This window comes from Beta vulgaris, chromosome 9 (assembly GCF_026745355.1).
Source record: "Beta vulgaris subsp. vulgaris cultivar EL10 chromosome 9, EL10.2, whole genome shotgun sequence".
In the NCBI taxonomy this organism is placed as follows: domain Eukaryota; kingdom Viridiplantae; phylum Streptophyta; class Magnoliopsida; order Caryophyllales; family Amaranthaceae; genus Beta; species Beta vulgaris.
The window spans coordinates 1296526-1315261 of record NC_079210.1 but is presented as its reverse complement, the minus strand read 5'-3'; the positions used below and the strand labels follow the sequence as shown (position 1 = coordinate 1315261).

General features: G+C 36.1%; 2 protein-coding genes across 2 annotated transcripts; both read left to right on the top strand.

Annotated features, from left to right (window-relative positions):
- The first annotated feature begins 905 nt into the window (after window positions 1-905).
- LOC104902581 (hypothetical protein) lies at window positions 906-7546 on the top strand. Its single transcript, XM_010690400.4, has 3 exons — window positions 906-1669; window positions 2542-2672; window positions 6180-7546. The coding sequence occupies exons 1-3, from the start codon at window positions 1382-1384 to the stop codon at window positions 6934-6936; spliced, it is 1176 nt and encodes a 391-aa protein (XP_010688702.2). The 5' UTR covers window positions 906-1381; the 3' UTR covers window positions 6937-7546.
- Window positions 7547-11865: 4319 nt separating this feature from the next.
- On the top strand, window positions 11866-15459 carry LOC104902579 (eukaryotic initiation factor 4A-9). The gene is made up of 5 exons (XM_010690399.4): window positions 11866-12027; window positions 12874-12943; window positions 13101-13207; window positions 13304-13734; window positions 14685-15459. Exons 2-5 carry the CDS (start codon window positions 12876-12878, stop codon window positions 15321-15323), a joined length of 1245 nt encoding a protein of 414 aa, XP_010688701.2. The 5' UTR covers window positions 11866-12027; window positions 12874-12875; the 3' UTR covers window positions 15324-15459.
- Window positions 15460-18736: the final 3277 nt, after the last annotated feature.

Below are 18736 nucleotides of genomic sequence, written 5' to 3'. Positions count from 1 at the left end.
AGACCAAGTTGTCTATTAAGGATTCAGTAGCCCGTATGATTCTAGTGAGATGACGGTGCCCGTTCGATGCCAAATAATGAAAGATTAAAGGATGTGAGATAACGTAGGTTCATATAACAGTGGTAATGTATGCATCATTTATGTTCATATAGTTTCAATGGTTCATTACGTACTCAGCATAGCTGACCCTGTGTGTTATTATGTGTTTGTTGTCCTGTGATGAACTATTGATACTTCAATGGGGAGCAGACTAGGTGAGCTGGTGCTGCTGCATGACATCAAGCATATGGGGGCTAGACTGTAGTTTGAAGTTAACTTTTGGTTTGATCATTAATGAATTTTATAGAACATTATTACATGGTTTGAGTTTGAATAAAGAGGGGTCATCTATGATTCCCGAGTTGTAATTACATTTTCTATTCCGCTGCAATTTGGTTTTGAGACAATGAATTTGAGTTACCATATTTCTAATTGTGCCTTGCGTTCCATCGCGGCGGTAACACTCCCAAAGTCGATGCGACGTAGCATTAGACGTGTATGGATTTTGGGGGTGTTACACAAACGCTCTATAAGAATGTAATAAGAACATTCATCGACAAAAAGAATCCCTCTAAGATAATCAGCTCACAACGATTAAGAACGAATCGAATCAGATAGTTATATTAATGGAGCATAAGCTAGTAGTGTTTATTGTTCTCTCCCATGGTGTTTTTCTCGATTCTACTCATAATTTAATCAAGTGAATAAAAATAAAAAGGCGTAAAGCAATCAATCAAAAGCAATAATTTACGGCTGAATAAAAGTGAAAAAGAAAGAAAAAATTCTTACCAGAATTTTCATAATTTAATCAATTTGTCGTTATTCAGGTTAATTATACTACCCTTCAACACATAAAACACACAAAATCCAACAAATCCCACGCGTTCAATTTTAATTTTTATTTTCTTTCTCTCTCCTCCAGATCTACGTCTGTATCTTTCTCTCTCCTCCATTTTTTCCATATTTTTCTCTCTGCCTTTCCCAAAAAAACAAAAAAATTAAATAAAAATATCAACTTCTTCCTCCATTTTTGCGTTTCTTCGTCATTCGTCGGTGAAAAAAATCCCCAAAAATTAGGGTTTGTTCATCGTAATCACTTCTGTTTTTGATTAATGCGATTTCCTGCTTTATTCTCGTAAATCTCACTCCGATCTACATTAATTCGTCGAAACTCGAAACTCTGCTGTTTTTGTGCTATCGAACGAACGATTTCATTCATTTTTTTGAAAAAAATTGTTTGTGTTGATTTTTGAGTAACTGATGAAATTCAGAAATCAGATGAAAATTGGAGAAATTTAGGCGATTTGGATCCGCCGATAAGGTGGAGCCGTGGAGGTGAGTGATGGACCTTTGTCGGAGGAGAGAGAATGGAAATGGATTTAGCAATGGCAATGGAAATGGAAATGGAAATGGCAATGGTTTGATTTATGATCGTTTTGGTTTTGAGGAGAGAGAATGTGGTGATGGACCAATAATTGATGTTTGTTCATCAAAATTGTTTCCTGTTTCTTCATCATCAACAACTTCATCAGCGCCATCTTCATCTTCATCTTCTCCATTGCGTTACATCGAGCATCATGTCACCAAGATGGATACTCTTGCTGGTGTTGCCATTAGATACGGTGTTGAGGTATCGAATATTCTTATTATATTATATCATATTATATATGATTTTTTATGTATTTTTTTTTGAATTAAATTGTTATTTCTGTTGTTTTTTTTTTTTTTATAATTGCGATGCATTATTGTTGTTATTGAAGTTAGAGCTGCAGGAGTTTTGGTTGAATTTTGCTGAAAAATTTGGAAAAAAAAGGAAAAGAAATAAAAGACCGGGAAATATCTGTGGTAGCATAATAGCATTAGTTAGTGTGAAGTTTTAATGTTAAATACGGTTAGGATAGCTATATTTTCGATTGGTGGATGTTAAATTAAATATGGTTGTCAATTTTTGAGTGATGGCAAGAAATTGGGTAGCTCAAGTGATGAGGATGTCCATTTGTAGTGTACAACTTTAACAAGTATGGATCCTCAAGTAATAAGCTAGGTATCGGTGTCGTGTTATTTTTTTGGGTCAAGCATGTATTAGGTTGAGCCATTGGAATTCGTTCAATAGAGCATACTTTTGGATGAGATTGAAGAAATAAGAATTGGCAACATAGTGTGTATTGAGCAATAATCAAGCATGTAATAAACCCTGTAATATGGTCTCGTCTCATCCAATCACCACCAATCACGCAAGCTGTTCAAAGAAACTTCCAACTTGTCCTAAATGAGGGAAATGGATGGTTTTGATGATGAGTAGGGCTTGCTATCTTAGTGTGTTGTATGGTGCAAAAGTTTTGGAAGGTCATGGTACACGTATAAGTTTTTTTTTTTGGGTCTAACATGTAGACTTGTGAAAAATAGGAGAGTACTATGTAGAATTTTTCTTTTTTCTTTGTTAATATGATAAGTAGTTTGGCAGAGATTATATTCCTTCACATTGGCTTGTCAATCATTTAGGTTGCTGACATCAAGAAGATGAATGGACTGGTGACGGATCTTCAAATGTTTGCCCTCAAGACGCTTCATATTCCACTCCCTGGAAGGCACCCTCCTTCTCCTAGCTTATCAAATGGTCATGGAATCACAGGGTATCTTACCTCAATACCTCTCAAATTGCTCTTTTTGAAGCTTAAGTATCTTATAACTTCTGACTTTGTGCAATGTCGAAATATCCTCCTTAATTACATGTTTCCATTACTTTTGGGCGGTTTCATGCTATTTAACACTCATATATCATGATCAGTTCCCATGCAGTATTTAGGTTTTGGATTGTGTTCTTCAATGCTTCATCTTTATTGCTTGTACAGTGGCAATTTGTTTTTTATTTTAAAGTAAGAAACTTCTGCACTATCAGCTTTGTCATATATCAGGGGGAGGGACAAATCATTCAATATGTTCTCAAATCTTCCTCAGTAGACGCGAGATACTTTTTTTTATTATGATTGAGGCTAAGTAGTTCCACAGGACCAATAAGGGAAGGAACATGACTTTAGAACTATCCAGTGTGTATTGTATGGAAGGAGAGATGCTGAATATGACTTGTATATCCTTTATTTATCGTTTGCTTGGTTGCTTTTATTCTTGCCTTACTCATGTCCTCTGTCATTTCTAGTTTTGTCCCCCCTTGGCATCTCTTCTTCACCACCTCTTGTCTCTCACCTAAGTAACACCTGTAGCTGTCTGTTTGTGGTGTGCTTATTTGGCACTCTGTTTTGTCTGCCTGCATAATGACAAATATTTGCACGTGAAATGGTGGAAGTGACTATGATGTCCTTACTGGCCGTCATTGACAGGGATTGAGGTTATTGCATGGCATGAACCAATGCTCTCACCTCTCACAATGAGGTAATGACCAATTGTTTGAAAAAGGATGGTAACCTTAGTGAGTATTGGTTTTGGAGCATGTATTGATTTCTTGGGGAGAGTAAAGTTATAAGTGAATGGCAGTGGGAGTGAAAGGGTGGTGAGTGAGGGCTAGAGTGACCCAGACAATTATTATTTGTAGCTGAATCAGGAAAATTTCATACATTATTCACCGAAGGAAATCAAAGTATCAAGGAGTTGTGAGAAAACAAGTGAAGTGATCGCAGTTATTCTGTTAACAACCTCTTAGTTGACAGCTGAAGCCGGAAGCGAGTGAAAAACATCTTGTTAACAGCCTCTTAGTTGAATCTTTACGTCTTCAAGCTGGATTGTGTTACTTATCATCTTTGAGACCTTTGTACAGGTGTCCATCCCCTTTCACGAGTGAAGTGATCGCAGTTATTCTGTTAACAACCTCTTAGTTGACAGCTGAAGCCGGAAGCGAGTGAAAAACATCTTGTTAACAGCCTCTTAGTTGAATCTTTACGTCTTCAAGCTGGATTGTGTTACTTATCATCTTTGAGACCTTTGTACAGGTGTCCATCCCCTTTCACGAGTGGTGTTTTGCTATCAATTTTTTCTTGAAAAAGTATTTACTAATGAAAAACTGTAATGCTGCCGTGATTGGATCCATACATGTAAGATAGATTCTAATTGTAATTGTCGTTTTTTTATAATTAATGGTCTGTTTGGCCAAGCTTTTAAAATGTAGATTTTGCTTTCAAAAGTCGTTTTCTAGAAAATGCATCCCGAGAAATTCTCAATATGTTTGGCCATGCAAATTCAAAAGTATTTCTGAGTAATAGAAGTTATTTGCCTTGTTTGGCCAACGTTCTATAGAGTTTATATATCACTTTAAACAAAAAGGAAATGTTTTTTCAAAATGTAAAAAAGGCAATAACCCATCTCCATCCTATTTTTCTTGACAAATACCCCGTGCAACCCCTCTTCTCTCTTTTTCTCCTCCATTGCACCACCATTAATCCGCCCCCTCCACCATCCATCTTCCAAGCACCCTACTGGCATATTTTCCACCATTATCACCAATACCATCCCCTTACTTCCTCTCTCCACCCCACCACGCTTCTCACCTCCCTACTACCCATGTTGCCTCCTCTGACCCCCACCACCCAGCCCCCTTTACTCTCTCATTCCCACCATGACCGTTAACAAACCCACGTATATCTTCACCATCATTGCGAAATGCTTTGAATTTTATAGGTGATTGGGTTGTTCTTTTTTTTCTTTTAAGATCTGAATTTCTCGGGATTTTGGAGATCCATTTTATGGAAGATTTAAGTATTAATTTTTGAGAGGAGATTTGGGGGTTTGAGGTGATTAAGTTGAGGTCACTGAACAATGATAGTGAATTGCAGGAGAATTCTGATTTTTTTTATGATGTGAAAGATGTTAATTTGTTGATTTCAGTAGGAGGTATAGTGGTCTGTGGACAAAGTTCCATTAGATGGGAAAGCTGCTGTGTGGGAAGCTGAATTAAGAAGCTCCAAATTGGAGCTTCTGTTTCTAGCTTTATTAGAAGTGATTTATAGTATTTAAGAAGTAGAAACTACTTCCAGAAATTATAGTGTCTGGCCTAATTTCAGCTTTTGGGTTTATGAAAGTATCCTCGAAGCTCGACTAAGTAGTTTTGTAATCATGTAAAGTCTCACATGAAGAATCAGATAATAACATATATGGCCTCAAAGTCTGCAGAATTTGTACTTTGGTGTCTGTCTCTCATCTTTAATACTTCATAAAGCTGCTTCATGTTTGTCTAAGTCTTGCGAAATGCCTTTCAAAGTTGAATTTTATTAAATGAACTGGATTGGTGTCTGTCTCTCATCTTTAATACTTCATAAAGCTGCTTCACGTTTGTCTCAGTCTTGCGAAATGCCTTTCAAAGTTGAATTTTATTAAATGAACTGGATTGTGGGAGAGATCTTGAGCATCAAGGAACATGCTATAGGTGGAAGTTTTTAAGACAAATTTGCATAAGAAACAATTTTTTAAGTTTCTCCACGTGATCATAGACATGATTATTTAACCATGTGGCTTCCTGTTTCTATAGCCTCTCCTCCCCATTCCATGAAGAGGAAAATCTGATCAGGCACTTGGTAGTTAAATCTTCTTTTGACTCGGGACCTTTTGTTCCCTGGAACGAGTATAAGAAAGTGTATGTTGATCAGATGTGATAAATTTTTTGGCTGGAAAGACCATATACTGATTCTATTGACCGAATCCTTATTGAATTCAAGATCAAAAAAGATCATAACCTTTGAAATTTTGAAAATTCTATGTGGTCATTATGAATATGACCATGAAAAATCTAGTGGTCTAGAATAAATTTTTAGGTTTAACTTTGTGGGCCCAGAATTATTTCAAACCATTAGATTTCCATGGTCATATTTATTTTGACCACCTAAGAATCGGACTTAAATTTTAGCCTCATGACTTATGGTGGCAAGAAACGTTCCACATGTATTGCTGTTTGCAGCTGAAAGTTTATCTCAACAGTAAAATTGCCCCAAGCTTTTACTTAATTTATAGTTTTAAATCAAAATGGTGAAGGTGAATGGTGTGCCTGTTGTTTGATTATATGGATCTATGTGATTTGGTTGTTTATATGTTATAAAAATCAAATTAATTTTTAAGTTGCAAACTTTCTTCATTGCATTTTGTCATGAATGTTTTAAACTTTCAAAAGTAACTTTTTATAATGAACCTTGCTACAGACCTAGCAGCTCTGAGCGCTCTCCATCCCGTCGTGTGCACACTGATCTCCTTGACTCATTTCAGTCTTTGAGAATTACTCCAGAACGCAGTGTCTCACCTGCTATGAGTTCTTTACGAGGCTATTATGGACTTAATGAACTCAGAAGCGGTTCTGAAGGCTGTGAAATGGCACTTTACAGCAAAGGAACTACAAATTACGGTGATGGGGAGGGATATTTTACACCATCACTGATGAACCCACCTCTTAGTCAACATAGGAGGTCCAGAAGCATGGCTAATGGATTTAAGACTGAGGAGGATGAACTCGCTCATGAAATGCATGATGCTGCTAAATGGATTGATAACCTTAACAAGAGGCGTCAGAAATCAGATGTTGATTTCACTCGTACTCCTGAGAAATTATTGAAGGAAGAAAATGGAAGTGGTGGTTGGTTTTCTGCAATCACAGGGAAGGGCTTAGCTCTAAGAACAAAGGCATCCAGTAGAACCAATTTGACTTCTGAATCTGAAGCCGTTGGAGTGAGTGGATTCTTATTCGGCTCAGGAGAATCTAATACAGCTGAAAATTCATCTGGAGTAAGGAAGTCCTCTAGCACACCAAGTTTTCAGGACCAAGATGGCAATAATAGTTCATCTATATGGTCAGCAGCCAAATGGTCCTTAAAGCCAGAATTACAGGCCGCCCTCAGTAAACCAATTTTTGATGGCCTGCCAAAACCAATTACTGGTCGAAAATCGAAAACAGCCCTTGACTAAATGCTGCCCTAGTTCCTGAAGATAGAGTGAACTATGTTTTCAAGCTCTTTGTATCTTTGGTCCAAATGGAGAAAAAAAGTACTTGAAGTTGCTAAAACTTTTATCTACAAGAGCAGGAAAAGAAGTGGATAGGCCAAATATACGGGCCTTCGGTGGCAGTTGCACAGGTTGCAAGTCAAGTATATGATTTTTTTTACAGTGACACCTTCAAATATACAGTATGATACATATGAAGCATTTTTTTTGCCCGTCTCACCAGTAATATCCGTTCCGTCGACGTTGCTGCTACAATGCAGATCAAAGAGATTTGTATATTTAAGTGAATCCCCTTTTTATCAGAAATAAACAGGTCAATAGTGTATCAAATTCTTATTTATTCCATTGTAGAAGTGTTGTATGATTTATTTCCTTAGGCAAATTGTGAAATCTTAGATCAACTAGCAGCAGTTTAAATGCAAAAGGCAGTTTGTTCTGTGTTTAGTCGTTTGTTGTCATCTCATGTTAGTCAAAGAGGTGTAATTAGTGAGCCAATTTCAAGGACTATTTATTGGTATAGTACAAATAAATTAGGTACGATTTGTTATAATATATTCTTTTTATTTTTCTTGAAGGGTAAATTATTCTTGTTGAAAACATCAAAACAATGCTTTTGCTATCTTACCTTCTTCACTCATTTGATTTGCTCTTTCCTAGGGTGCTAATGAGCTTGGTTCATGAAGTATTCAAGATTTAAAAATTGGTAAGAAGAATTCTTTTGGGCTGTTCTTGCACAAGGCCCCCATTCAGAGGTTATTACAAGCCAGACACTTCCCAACCCCTTCTCCCTTTAGATCCCAAGCAAATGCTTGGAATAGGAATTGAACCCTAGACCTTACTAGGAAAGATAGAAAGCCCATCACTTGAGTCAACCCTAAATCCTATGAAGTATTCAAGATTGGCTCGAAGTTTTCATGACTCGGGCACAAATACATTTGTCTCAAAAAAGAGTTTGTCTTGTAAGAGATCGCCTATTTTTAAATTAAAATTTATGCAATAACAAATCCAATATTAAAAAGAGAATTAACCCAATATTAACTAGGTTAATTTTTTTTGATAACTAGTTTAATCCATTTATTAACTAGGTCTACTTTTATATTAAAATTAAACCGTCTCTTTTAATAATTTTTGCTCAATAAAAGCTTTTCAACAAGTTCAAATATTTCTAACTATTTATTTTATATTGTTTTTGTTTCTTTTTTATTTAGACACTCAAATAAGGATATGAATTAAGGTATTTATATTTAGAAAATAACCTTAAAGCTAATATATGTAATGGATGAAGTTAAGTGGTTTTATGTGTTTGGTGTCACTTTGTTCCGCTTCTCAACTATGAATTTACACAAGAATCCACAACTCAAAAGATTAAGCAAAGCCTAGCTTGCAATATCAATAGATGCATAATCTGATTTTTATTATGATAAATGAGCCTTTAAGGGCCTGTTCTCTTCGGCATAAAACAACTGAACTGAACTGAATTGAACTGAATTGAACTAAACTGAACTGATCTGAATTGAACCGAACTGAATTGAACTGAACTGAAATGAATAGTGATATGTGAGAGTAAAAGTATTGTCAAGAGCTGAACTGAACTGAACCGAACTGAATTGATCCGAACTGAACTGAATTGAATTGAACTGAACTGAATTGAATTGAACTGAACTGAACTGAAAATAAGTTGGGGAGAACAGGCCCTAAATAGGTTTTACAAATCTAAACCTAATAACATAGAACTACAAAATCTAATCCTAGAAGATATGCACGAAAAAGTAAAGATAAACACAGAAAAGCCTACTCCTACTCTAGTTCGGAAGCCTCGTGCCTCTTAGGCCATGTTTGGTAAATGAGTTTTCCATTGGCTTTTGACTTTTCAATTTGGTCAAATAGCTAAAAAAAGTATTTGGTTATTGGCTTTTTGGTTGGCTAAAAATCAGTTTTTAAGCGCCACAGTGAAAAAGTTGCATGAAGCAGCTTCTTGGATTGATTTTTGGCTTGTTGGCCCACAAACTCTCTAATAGACAATTAACAGCTACAACTAATTTCACCAAGCACTTTTACAAACAGTTGGCTTAAACAACCAACTTAAAAAGCCAATACATATAGTCAATGCTTCTATCTAATCAAACAAGCTAACTAAACCAATCAAAAACCAATAGCCAATAACCAATTGCAAAACAACCCCTTAGTGTGCTTAAAACAAGAAAAACTTATTGGATGTGGTAGTAAAAACTTGTAAGACAAAACTATTAAGAGAACGTATTGTGTCGGACTCGTCCGACCATAATCTTGGTCGGACGACTTTCAGGTGGTTCCAATTTTTTTTCAGGTAGTCTTCATTTTTTTTCAGGTGGTTCCAATTTTTTTTCAGGTAGTCTTCATTTTGTTTTCAGTTAGTCTTCTTTGTTTTTCAGTGGGTTATTGTGCTTCAGTTAGACTTACTTGGGTTTCAGTTGGTCTTTATTCTTTTTCAGGTAGTCTACATTTTTCTTCAGGTAGTCTTCATTTTGTTTTCAGTTAGTCTTCTTTGTTTTTCAGTGGGTTTTTGTGCTTCAGTTAGACTTACTTGGGTTTCAGTTGGTCTTTATTCTTTTTCAGGTAGTCTACATTTTTCTTCAGGTAGTCTTCATTTTGTTTCAGTTAGTCTTTTTTTTCAGTTAGTCTTCTTTTTGTTCAGTTGGTTTTTGTGCTTCAGTTAGACTTACTTGGGTTTCAGTTGGTCTTCATTTTTCTTCAGGTAGTCTTCATTTTTCTTCAGGTAGTCTTCATTTTGTTTCAGTTAATCCAACTGAAAGAAAACAAAGTCCAACTGAAAGAAAACAAAGTCCAACTGAAAGAACACAAAGTCCAACTGAAAGAACAAAAAGTCCAACTGAAACAAAACAAAGTCCAACTGAAACAAAACACAGTTCAACTGAAAATGGAAAATAGTCCAACTAAAATTGGAAAATACCAACTGAAAGAATAAATGGGAAGAGGTGTCAGTCCTGGCTGCAAGTAACAGAACTCAGAGCAAATAGTTAATAATTGTACATGTACCAGGCAATGACCATTAAAGATTCCATGAGAAGATGTGGTAATAGGTAATTACATCAACTTCAAGTTCTTCTTGAAACATCACATCTATCCTTGAATACCTGCTAGCAAAGCGAAATCAGAGAGCCCACTCTTACAGTAACGATAATGAAGAGTCGCGAATGACATTACAGATCTCCAATCACAACCTTAATGTTCTGTTCCTTTGCTATTATAACATCTGATCTTTGCTATAAACCATTATAACAGCAGCTTTTCCGGTGAAGAGATCTTGGTAATTGGAGTTGTTCTTGCCATTAACGTGCGCTTCTCTTTCTTCTTTTTCTTCTCAGATCTGGCATCTCCATGATCTTCTTCCATGTCTTCATCTTTCTTCTTCTCCATGTTTTCTCTTTTAACTTTCAATGTCGGATGCTATGAAGGATCTCACATTCAGCCATAAAACTCTTAGAAGCAACGTGACTGTGAAGATTAAATATCTTGATGGCAACTATTGGTCCAATCATGAAACATACTTTTAAAAAAAGCCCGCGCGTTTTGATAGGCTCAACCTGTCCGACGGAAGGTATTGGGTCAGACGGTCTGACCCAATACTTTCACAACTATTAATACTACTACAATTTAAATATGATAAATAGAATCCTAACGAAATTGGGAAACTATAAGAAAGTCGTAACACAACTTGGACTCTTACAAGAAGTTATGAACAATCTTAACATCACATAAAATTCTAAAAACATTGCGAAGACATCTAAATTTTGTGATGTATTCTAGTAAAAGAGGCGTTTCATTCTTTTAATCTCTATTTGTATCACATGATTCATCTTGTGTTGTTCTCATCACCTTAATTAATAATTGTCCCATTTATGGCAACTACACCCGATGTGCTTTTTATTTGGTAAATTATTTTTGAACGATTTTCAGTACTTTTATTGTGCACCTAAACTGACTTAATCATACAAATACTGGCTATATTTGAAAAGAAAAATCCAACTATATCACACAAAAGTTGACTATATTATACAAAAACGACTGCATATAGGGTGATTATATCGTATAGAAACTGATTATATCCATGGATGAATGGATAAAGTTCCCAACTCATAATTGGCGTTATAACAAAAATTGACAATATCAAAAGAAAATTGACTATATATCATATAGATCTCGGTGCACAATAAGTTATCGTAAACCCAATCCATTCAAGTTTTTTTTGAACAAGACCACTGACTATATTTTTACTTATAAAGAACCAAAATAAGCTATTTTCCAAAATAAAATGTAACTAAAGGTGTAAATTATTCGAGTCGAGTTCGAGTTTGGGCTGGCTATCGACTCGTCAGCATTTCGAGTGGAGCTCGATTTGAGTCGAGCTCACTCGAGTCGAGTTTTGACCGAGTAGATATCGAGTAACTCGCAAGTGTATCGAGTTAAAAACACCCATAAGGTAAAAAAATAAATATCAAATTTACGTATTTTGCTATAGATAATTGAGTGTTCGAGCTTTCAAGTCGAGTATCGAGTTGCTCAGCTCGACTCACCAACATCTCGAATTGAACTCGAGTTCGATTCTAACTCACTCGAGTCGAACTTTGACCGAGTCGATCTTAGAAACTCGCGAGTTGTCTTGTCTCATTTATACTTCTAAATATAATCCAAAACATAGAAGGACCAGGAGTATATTATTGTAACTTGTAAGTGATATTATTGGCAAACCAAGATTCGAAATTCTAAATTCTAAATTCTATATTAGGCCAATCTCTCCCAAAAACCCTTTATTTTGTCCAAAAAGGAATACAAGTAGTAGTAGTAAAAAAAAGCTCATTGCAAAACCCTAATATAAATAGAAGCGAGATATCAGCAAAATTTGTTTGGTTGTCATTGTGTCTAATATTCACTCCTTAAAAAAAAAGCCCCTTTCATTTTCTCTCTCTTTCGCTTCAGATCCGTTTCTCCGCGGCTCTAACCCTAGTTTTCTGTTTTCGCCACTCTCGATTTTTCAAAACAACATCAAAAATTCAAGTAATTTTTCTTCTCTTTCATCTGGTTTATTACTTTCTGCTACTTAAATTAATCTTTTTTTTTTTGTTTATATGATTTTTTTTTTTGTAGATTAGGTGCAGTTAGTTAGCATGTTGCTTGATTAGTTGAAAACTTTGGTATAAGATCTGAATATTTAATTTTGATTTTAGATGATTTAGGTTGTATTGTGAACTTTGGATTTAATGCGATTTTTTTTCGTTTTTGTGGCGATTTTGATGATTTGTTTATCCGAATGAGTGGGAATTTTAGAGATTTATTCTGCTGTGTTGTTGAAAGTGACGATTTTTAGTCGTTGTTTAGGGTTAATTGATTTGTTTTTGTTTTTGTTAATGTATGTTAGAGATTACTACTGTGGGCTATGTTGTTATTGTTATATGATGCTTAGATAGTTTACTTTGCTGAATCTTTAATTTTGTTATTGAATTTGAACAATATAATGGATTGAGTTTGTCACTTGATTTGCTAAACAAGTATTGGCCTTAAGTAGGTTGTAGCTAACATTGAGGGATGGTTACGTCGGAAGTTCGAATCTTTTCTAAAATTAAACCTGTTATCTTATGAGATAAGAATGCTAATCTGATTCTTGTAAGGAGTTTGTGTGATTCGCTTTTGTTCATCAATTATTGAAATTTGTTTTAGTCTATTTGATTGATTGGTTGAAGTAGCAGGTAGGTTTTCGATATTTGATTGGAAATTAAAGCTTTTACTGCTCTAACTTCGGCTTGGAGTCTATTGAGATGGCATTGTGTTGTTAGTGTTATAGCCAGTTTGGAAAATTTTATTGTGTATGTATTATGAAGCGTGATTGTACATGTATCAATGCAGTCATGGCTGGAGCAGCTCCTGAAGGTTCACAATATGATGCTCGTCAGTATGACAACAAAATGAGTGAATTGTAAGTTGTCCGACGTACCTAACTGAGATTTCATAGTGTTCTTAAAAATTTCACCTCTCATTATTGAATTCCAAGGATAATTGGTTTTTTCATTTTTAAATAGTATAGTGGTTTTGTTTTTGTTGTTTTCTTGACTTCCGTTTATCCTATGATGAAGGCTTTCTGAGGACGGAGGCGATTTCATCACTTCATATGATGAGGTGTATGAGAGCTTTGATAAAATGGGTTTGCTAGAGAACCTACTCAGAGGAATCTATGCTTATGGTAATATGTCATTCGTATGCTTTTTTCTTTTTATTGGGTTCATGGTTTTTTCTACTACTAGTTATATCATATTAATGTTTTGCGGTTTGCGGTCAGGTTTCGAGAAACCCTCTGCTATTCAACAAAGGGGAATTGTTCCTTTCTGCAAGGGTCTTGATGTCATACAGCAAGCTCAATCTGGTACTGGAAAGACAGCTACTTTCTGTTCTGGAATCCTGCAGCAGCTGAATTATGAACTCTTGGAATGCCAAGCTCTTGTTCTTGCTCCAACTAGGGAGCTTGCACAACAAATTGAGAAGGTTATGAGGGCCCTTGGTGATTATCTTGGTGTTAAGGTTCATGCTTGTGTTGGAGGAACAAGTGTACGTGAAGATCAAAGAATCCTGGCTGCAGGTGTACATGTGGTTGTTGGTACACCTGGACGTGTCTTCGACATGCTGCGGAGGCAATCTCTTCGTGCCAATAGCATCAAAATGTTTGTTCTTGATGAAGCTGATGAGATGCTTTCTCGAGGATTTAAGGACCAGGTATGGTGCCCTTCATAAGGTTTTGCATTTGCAATTAGGTTATTTGCATTTCACAGTTGAGAAAAGGCGATCCCAATAATTTATATTCTCAGCTTACGATATTAATTTTTCAGTCTGGTTCTTCTTAGGCATGCATATTTCTATTGAGAAATCCTCATGTTACATTTGTGCAATATTTTCTTTTATGCTGTGGGTTACTTCTATCTGATCAGAACTGCAAACATATCCTATTGAACTTTTTTCAACTATCGGGTGACCTGGCTGTTTGTTTTTATTTTAAACACTACTTAAACGGTAATTCCGAGATGATAGGCTAGTTTATTATTTCATCATTCAAACTGATATTACTGTACTACGATGCGGTGAGATAATTTTATGGGTGTTGGGATGGAAGGTTGATATGGGAGTGTTAATTGAAAAGTTTCAAAGGCAATGACTAATCTGAGAAGGGGGAAAGTTAAAGTGCTATGTGATTATCAGCATAAAATATGTTTCTTTTTACTGGTACTGTTGGAAAGGCTGTATTATATAGGGAAAGGTGAACATTGTCTTTCCTTTATATTGCACTTACATTTAGTATTGCTGGTCCTTGCTAGCTATAAATTTGATGTTTATGTCTATATGTGGTGTTCTTTAACTTGTTACCTATTGTTCTAGCTCTGTGTATTGGTTGCAGTGGAAGACTGTTGTTACCGTCATTATTACTTGGCAACTATGATATGGTGGCTGGGTCCAGTCTCTTTTCTTATGTGTAGTATTTTGAAGTAGAGTTTTTAATGCATTTGATGTTCAGTATACTGCTTTTGTAATCAAATCTTTACTGTTTAGTGGTGTTTCTATGGGTGTAGATGGTTGTCAAAATGTTATATTCACCCCTTTTTTTGTTAATTGAGTAGAGATACATTGTCATCCGAGAAAAACAATGGTTCTAATTTCTGATTCTGCTACAGATTTATGACATCTTTCAACAACTACCACCCAAGATTCAAGTGGGTGTATTTTCTGCAACTATGCCCCCTGAAGCCCTTGAGATCACCAGGAAGTTCATGAACAAACCTGTGAGGATTCTTGTTAAGCGTGATGAACTGACTCTGGAAGGTATCAAGCAGTTCTATGTGAATGTCAACAAGGAAGACTGGAAGCTCGACACTCTTTGTGACCTTTACGAAACCTTGGCCATCACCCAAAGTGTCATCTTTGTGAACACCAGGAGGAAGGTCGACTGGTTGACAGACCAAATGAGAGCCCGTGATCACACCGTGTCAGCCACACATGGAGACATGGACCAAAACACTAGAGATATCATTATGCGTGAGTTCCGCTCTGGATCTTCCCGTGTCCTGATTACCACCGACCTTCTTGCTCGTGGTATTGACGTGCAGCAAGTCTCTTTGGTCATCAACTACGATTTGCCAACTCAACCAGAGAACTACTTGCACAGGATAGGTCGTAGTGGTCGTTTTGGAAGGAAGGGTGTCGCCATCAATTTTGTGACCGCTGACGACGACGAGAAGATGCTCTTTGATATCCAGAAATTCTACAATGTGGTGATTGAAGAGCTCCCTGCAAACGTTGCAGATCTTATATGATCACTGCAAAGCTGTCATTTTGCTGGTGTTTTTAGGGAAGAAAGATGTTTTGACTGTCCAATTAGTAAAGATTCCATTTGGGCACCTGTTGTTTATTGGATGATATGATTATTTATCTGCTGACAGTTTACTTACAGTTATCACTCTTATTACTATGTGTTCTTTTTTCTCCTCTGGGAACATCATTAACCTAGCTGTGTCTTTGGGTGTCCCAGCTTAATTTTTGTAGGAGTTTTCGAGATGGAGTTCTAATTTTTACTCTTGTATTTTAGGTTAAGGAGAGTATTACCTGTTGGCACATTTGCTGATCTTCCTGCATTATTTTAGTTTGGCCTGTAATTGCTGTCAATTTAGATTTTAGAATAGGTATGCACTATTATAAAATGTACTTCTATTAAATAAACCATAATTTAGGTTACTTTTAATTTTAATTAACTAGAAAACAATTATGAGTTTAATTTATTGTCCCTTTTTTGATTTAGGTTTTTTAGTTTTAAGACCTAACTAAATTTGTGCTCCATATATCCTTTGAATCTTCAATTTCGTTGTATAATTTCCCTCAAACTTAAATAGGAAACTTTGTTTTCTTTTTAATTTATGCTTAAATCTTTCAAATCATTGTATATTTTAGTAAACTTTTTCTCTCTATGTTTCACTGAACTTTGAAAAAAGAGATTAATCATGTCTTGGCCTGATGGTTAAAATTGAGGTGCGATAAATGATAAGTCACAGGTTCCAACTCTCTCTCTGTTAAATTTTCATTACTTGAACATAATTTTGGACTTTACTATTGAAAAAGATAGGACCGAACGGTCTTTTATATAGGCAATATGACCGTTGACATTTATGAGCAATAGGGGGTCTAGACTAAATAGAAGACGTAATGTATTAGGATAGAAGAAAATATTAATCGAACCGCGTCTAAACTACCCTATCCGTCCGTACCATTTCTGCTAAGAAATGGGATGAGGGCGTTCCTTTCCTGTAGCTAATGTTGCTGGCATCGCGAATCCCCTGACTTAACCACCATTTCTTGATCCGTTCTTTCCAGCGTAAGGAAACCCATCAGGTAGGGCCGGGCAGCTTTAGCTTGGCGAATCGCATCCCCGCGCAACGACATCGCTCTGGAAACAACCTTTTGAGTACGGGTAAGGAGCTTTTTCTTTTTGGGGGTTTCACATCACATTAGTCATTCTATTCTTTTTGGATAACCTAAAATGTGCAGGCCTACCTAGCAGAAGCTAACTTGAAGAAAGCGGAAGGAAAGAGACAAGTAATTGAAGCAAATCTAGCTCTTAGACGAGCTATGACACGGGTAGAGGCTAGCAATACGATTTCGTCGTAACTTAATCGGTGGGGACAAATCTTTCACTCACTGAGAAGTGAAAACCTGTGACTAGATCATCCTGAAGACGGGTGCGACGGGAAGAAGTGGCATGCAGCAGCCTTCGATCTAGTGTTCACGCTTCGGTTCTACTCTACTAGACATCGGGATTCAACGGTTTCAATAAAGCCCCTACGGTAGTAGGTTTTGGACGAGATCTAGAACTACCCTCAACGGTTTGTGTAGCCATAAATCCGATTATATTAAAAGATTCATATGAGAAAACATAAGTAAACGGGCCTCCGCTTGAGCCTCCAAAGATAAAGGTACATGAACAGCCATTTGATCCCCATCAAAGTCTGCATTGAACCCTTTACAAACTAATGGATGTAAACAAATAGCGAGTGCGAGCTGCTTTCTGTGGAAGGTTCGATTACGGGAAGGAAATAGAGGTCACAAGGTAAGGGACCGCTTTCCAAAAGCATAGCTTTAGCTATTACAACCCTTTTATGGGAGGCAATGAAATTGTTTCTATTCAGCCTCCTCCAACTCCAGGCTTCTCTTCTCCTAGGAATCTTCACTTAGTATGCAAGCTCAAGAAAGCGATTTACGTTACGACCTCCGACAAGCTAAAGCAGGCACCAAGAGCTTGGTTTTATTTGGTTTTTGGGCAAATCGAAGGAATTTTCTGTCCCAAGATTTAGGGGTCTATTGGAAGAGCTGGGTTGTCGGCCCTGGGGACCAGCACTACTTCGAGGGGTGAAAGTTGCTTCGTCCTTCGTCATATTATAAAGTTAATATTATATGTGATGTTATTGTGCTACATGGAGTCTAATCTTAGGAGAGAATTAGGAGATTGAGATATATTTCTACAGTATATAGCTTGTATATTGTCTATTATTTCCTTCGATTTTTATTAATTGACTCATTTCTTTTACACAAAGTATTAGGAGAAAAAGTGTTGTGGAACATAAAAAGAAACAAAAAAAATTAATTCATATTAAAGTTGAATGGGAGTGTCCTGGAATGTTAGTGAAAATCCAAGTAAAAAAAACCAGAAGTTATTGTTGTGCAATACACGATTGATTACTGAGAAAAAGTTGTGAGCAATATTGAAATTGGTATTGATTGTCAGATAGAAATTTAACACGGTAATAAGAGTCCAAATAGATTCTAGGGACCTCAATCATGAGAGATTGTACCAAAAACCAAAAATCTTAACATGAGTTTGTCTTTGTGAGTAGGGGTGAAAGTTCGGTGTGTGGTTTGTATTAGGGCCTAATCCAATCCGATCCGAATAAAATTTGGATTTCAATTTTTCAATCCGAATCCAAACCAATTAGGGTTTGAATCCGATCCAATCCAATCCGAAATTTCATACACTAGATTGGATCCGATCTGAAAATCCGATTTTTTAAAAACATTAATTTTTCGATGAAATAAATTAAGCACCACAGCAGCCTAGTAGATTTAGGAAATGAGGAATTAAGTGCAGTTAGTGCTTTAGGGGAAGGATTGAAGTTCTATGTGTATTGGACTATGGAGTAGGTTTTTTTATAATAAAAAAGCAATTAAGCACTTAAGCCCAATCCAGTTACATAATACAAGGCATATTACTATTCGGTTATATTGGATTTTTGGATCCAATTACCCTCAATCCAATCCGATCCGAAAATCCAATTTTTCAAAAATTCTCAATCCGAATCCAATCCGAACATAGTTCGAATCCGATCCGAAATACTAATTTGGATTGGATCGGATTGGATTTTGGATTTTATCCGAATAACTTTCACCCCTATTTGTGAGAGTTCAGAAGTGAGTTCAAACCACATTCCTTTACAAGAATTTGTGAAGGGGAAGATTGAGATTACAGCATAAATATGAGGGATTGAGGGTTTATGAAATGTGAGAGATTAAACCAAACACAATATCCTAAGAGAGTTTGTAAGATGAAATTATATACTTTATTTATTTTTTACTTGCAACACTTTTTTTTTCAATCAACTCCAATGCAAAATTTGGATAGGAAAGAGGTAAAAAAAAAAAAATGACCCATGTGATTTAAGAGAGATAGAGAAAGAAAAAAGCA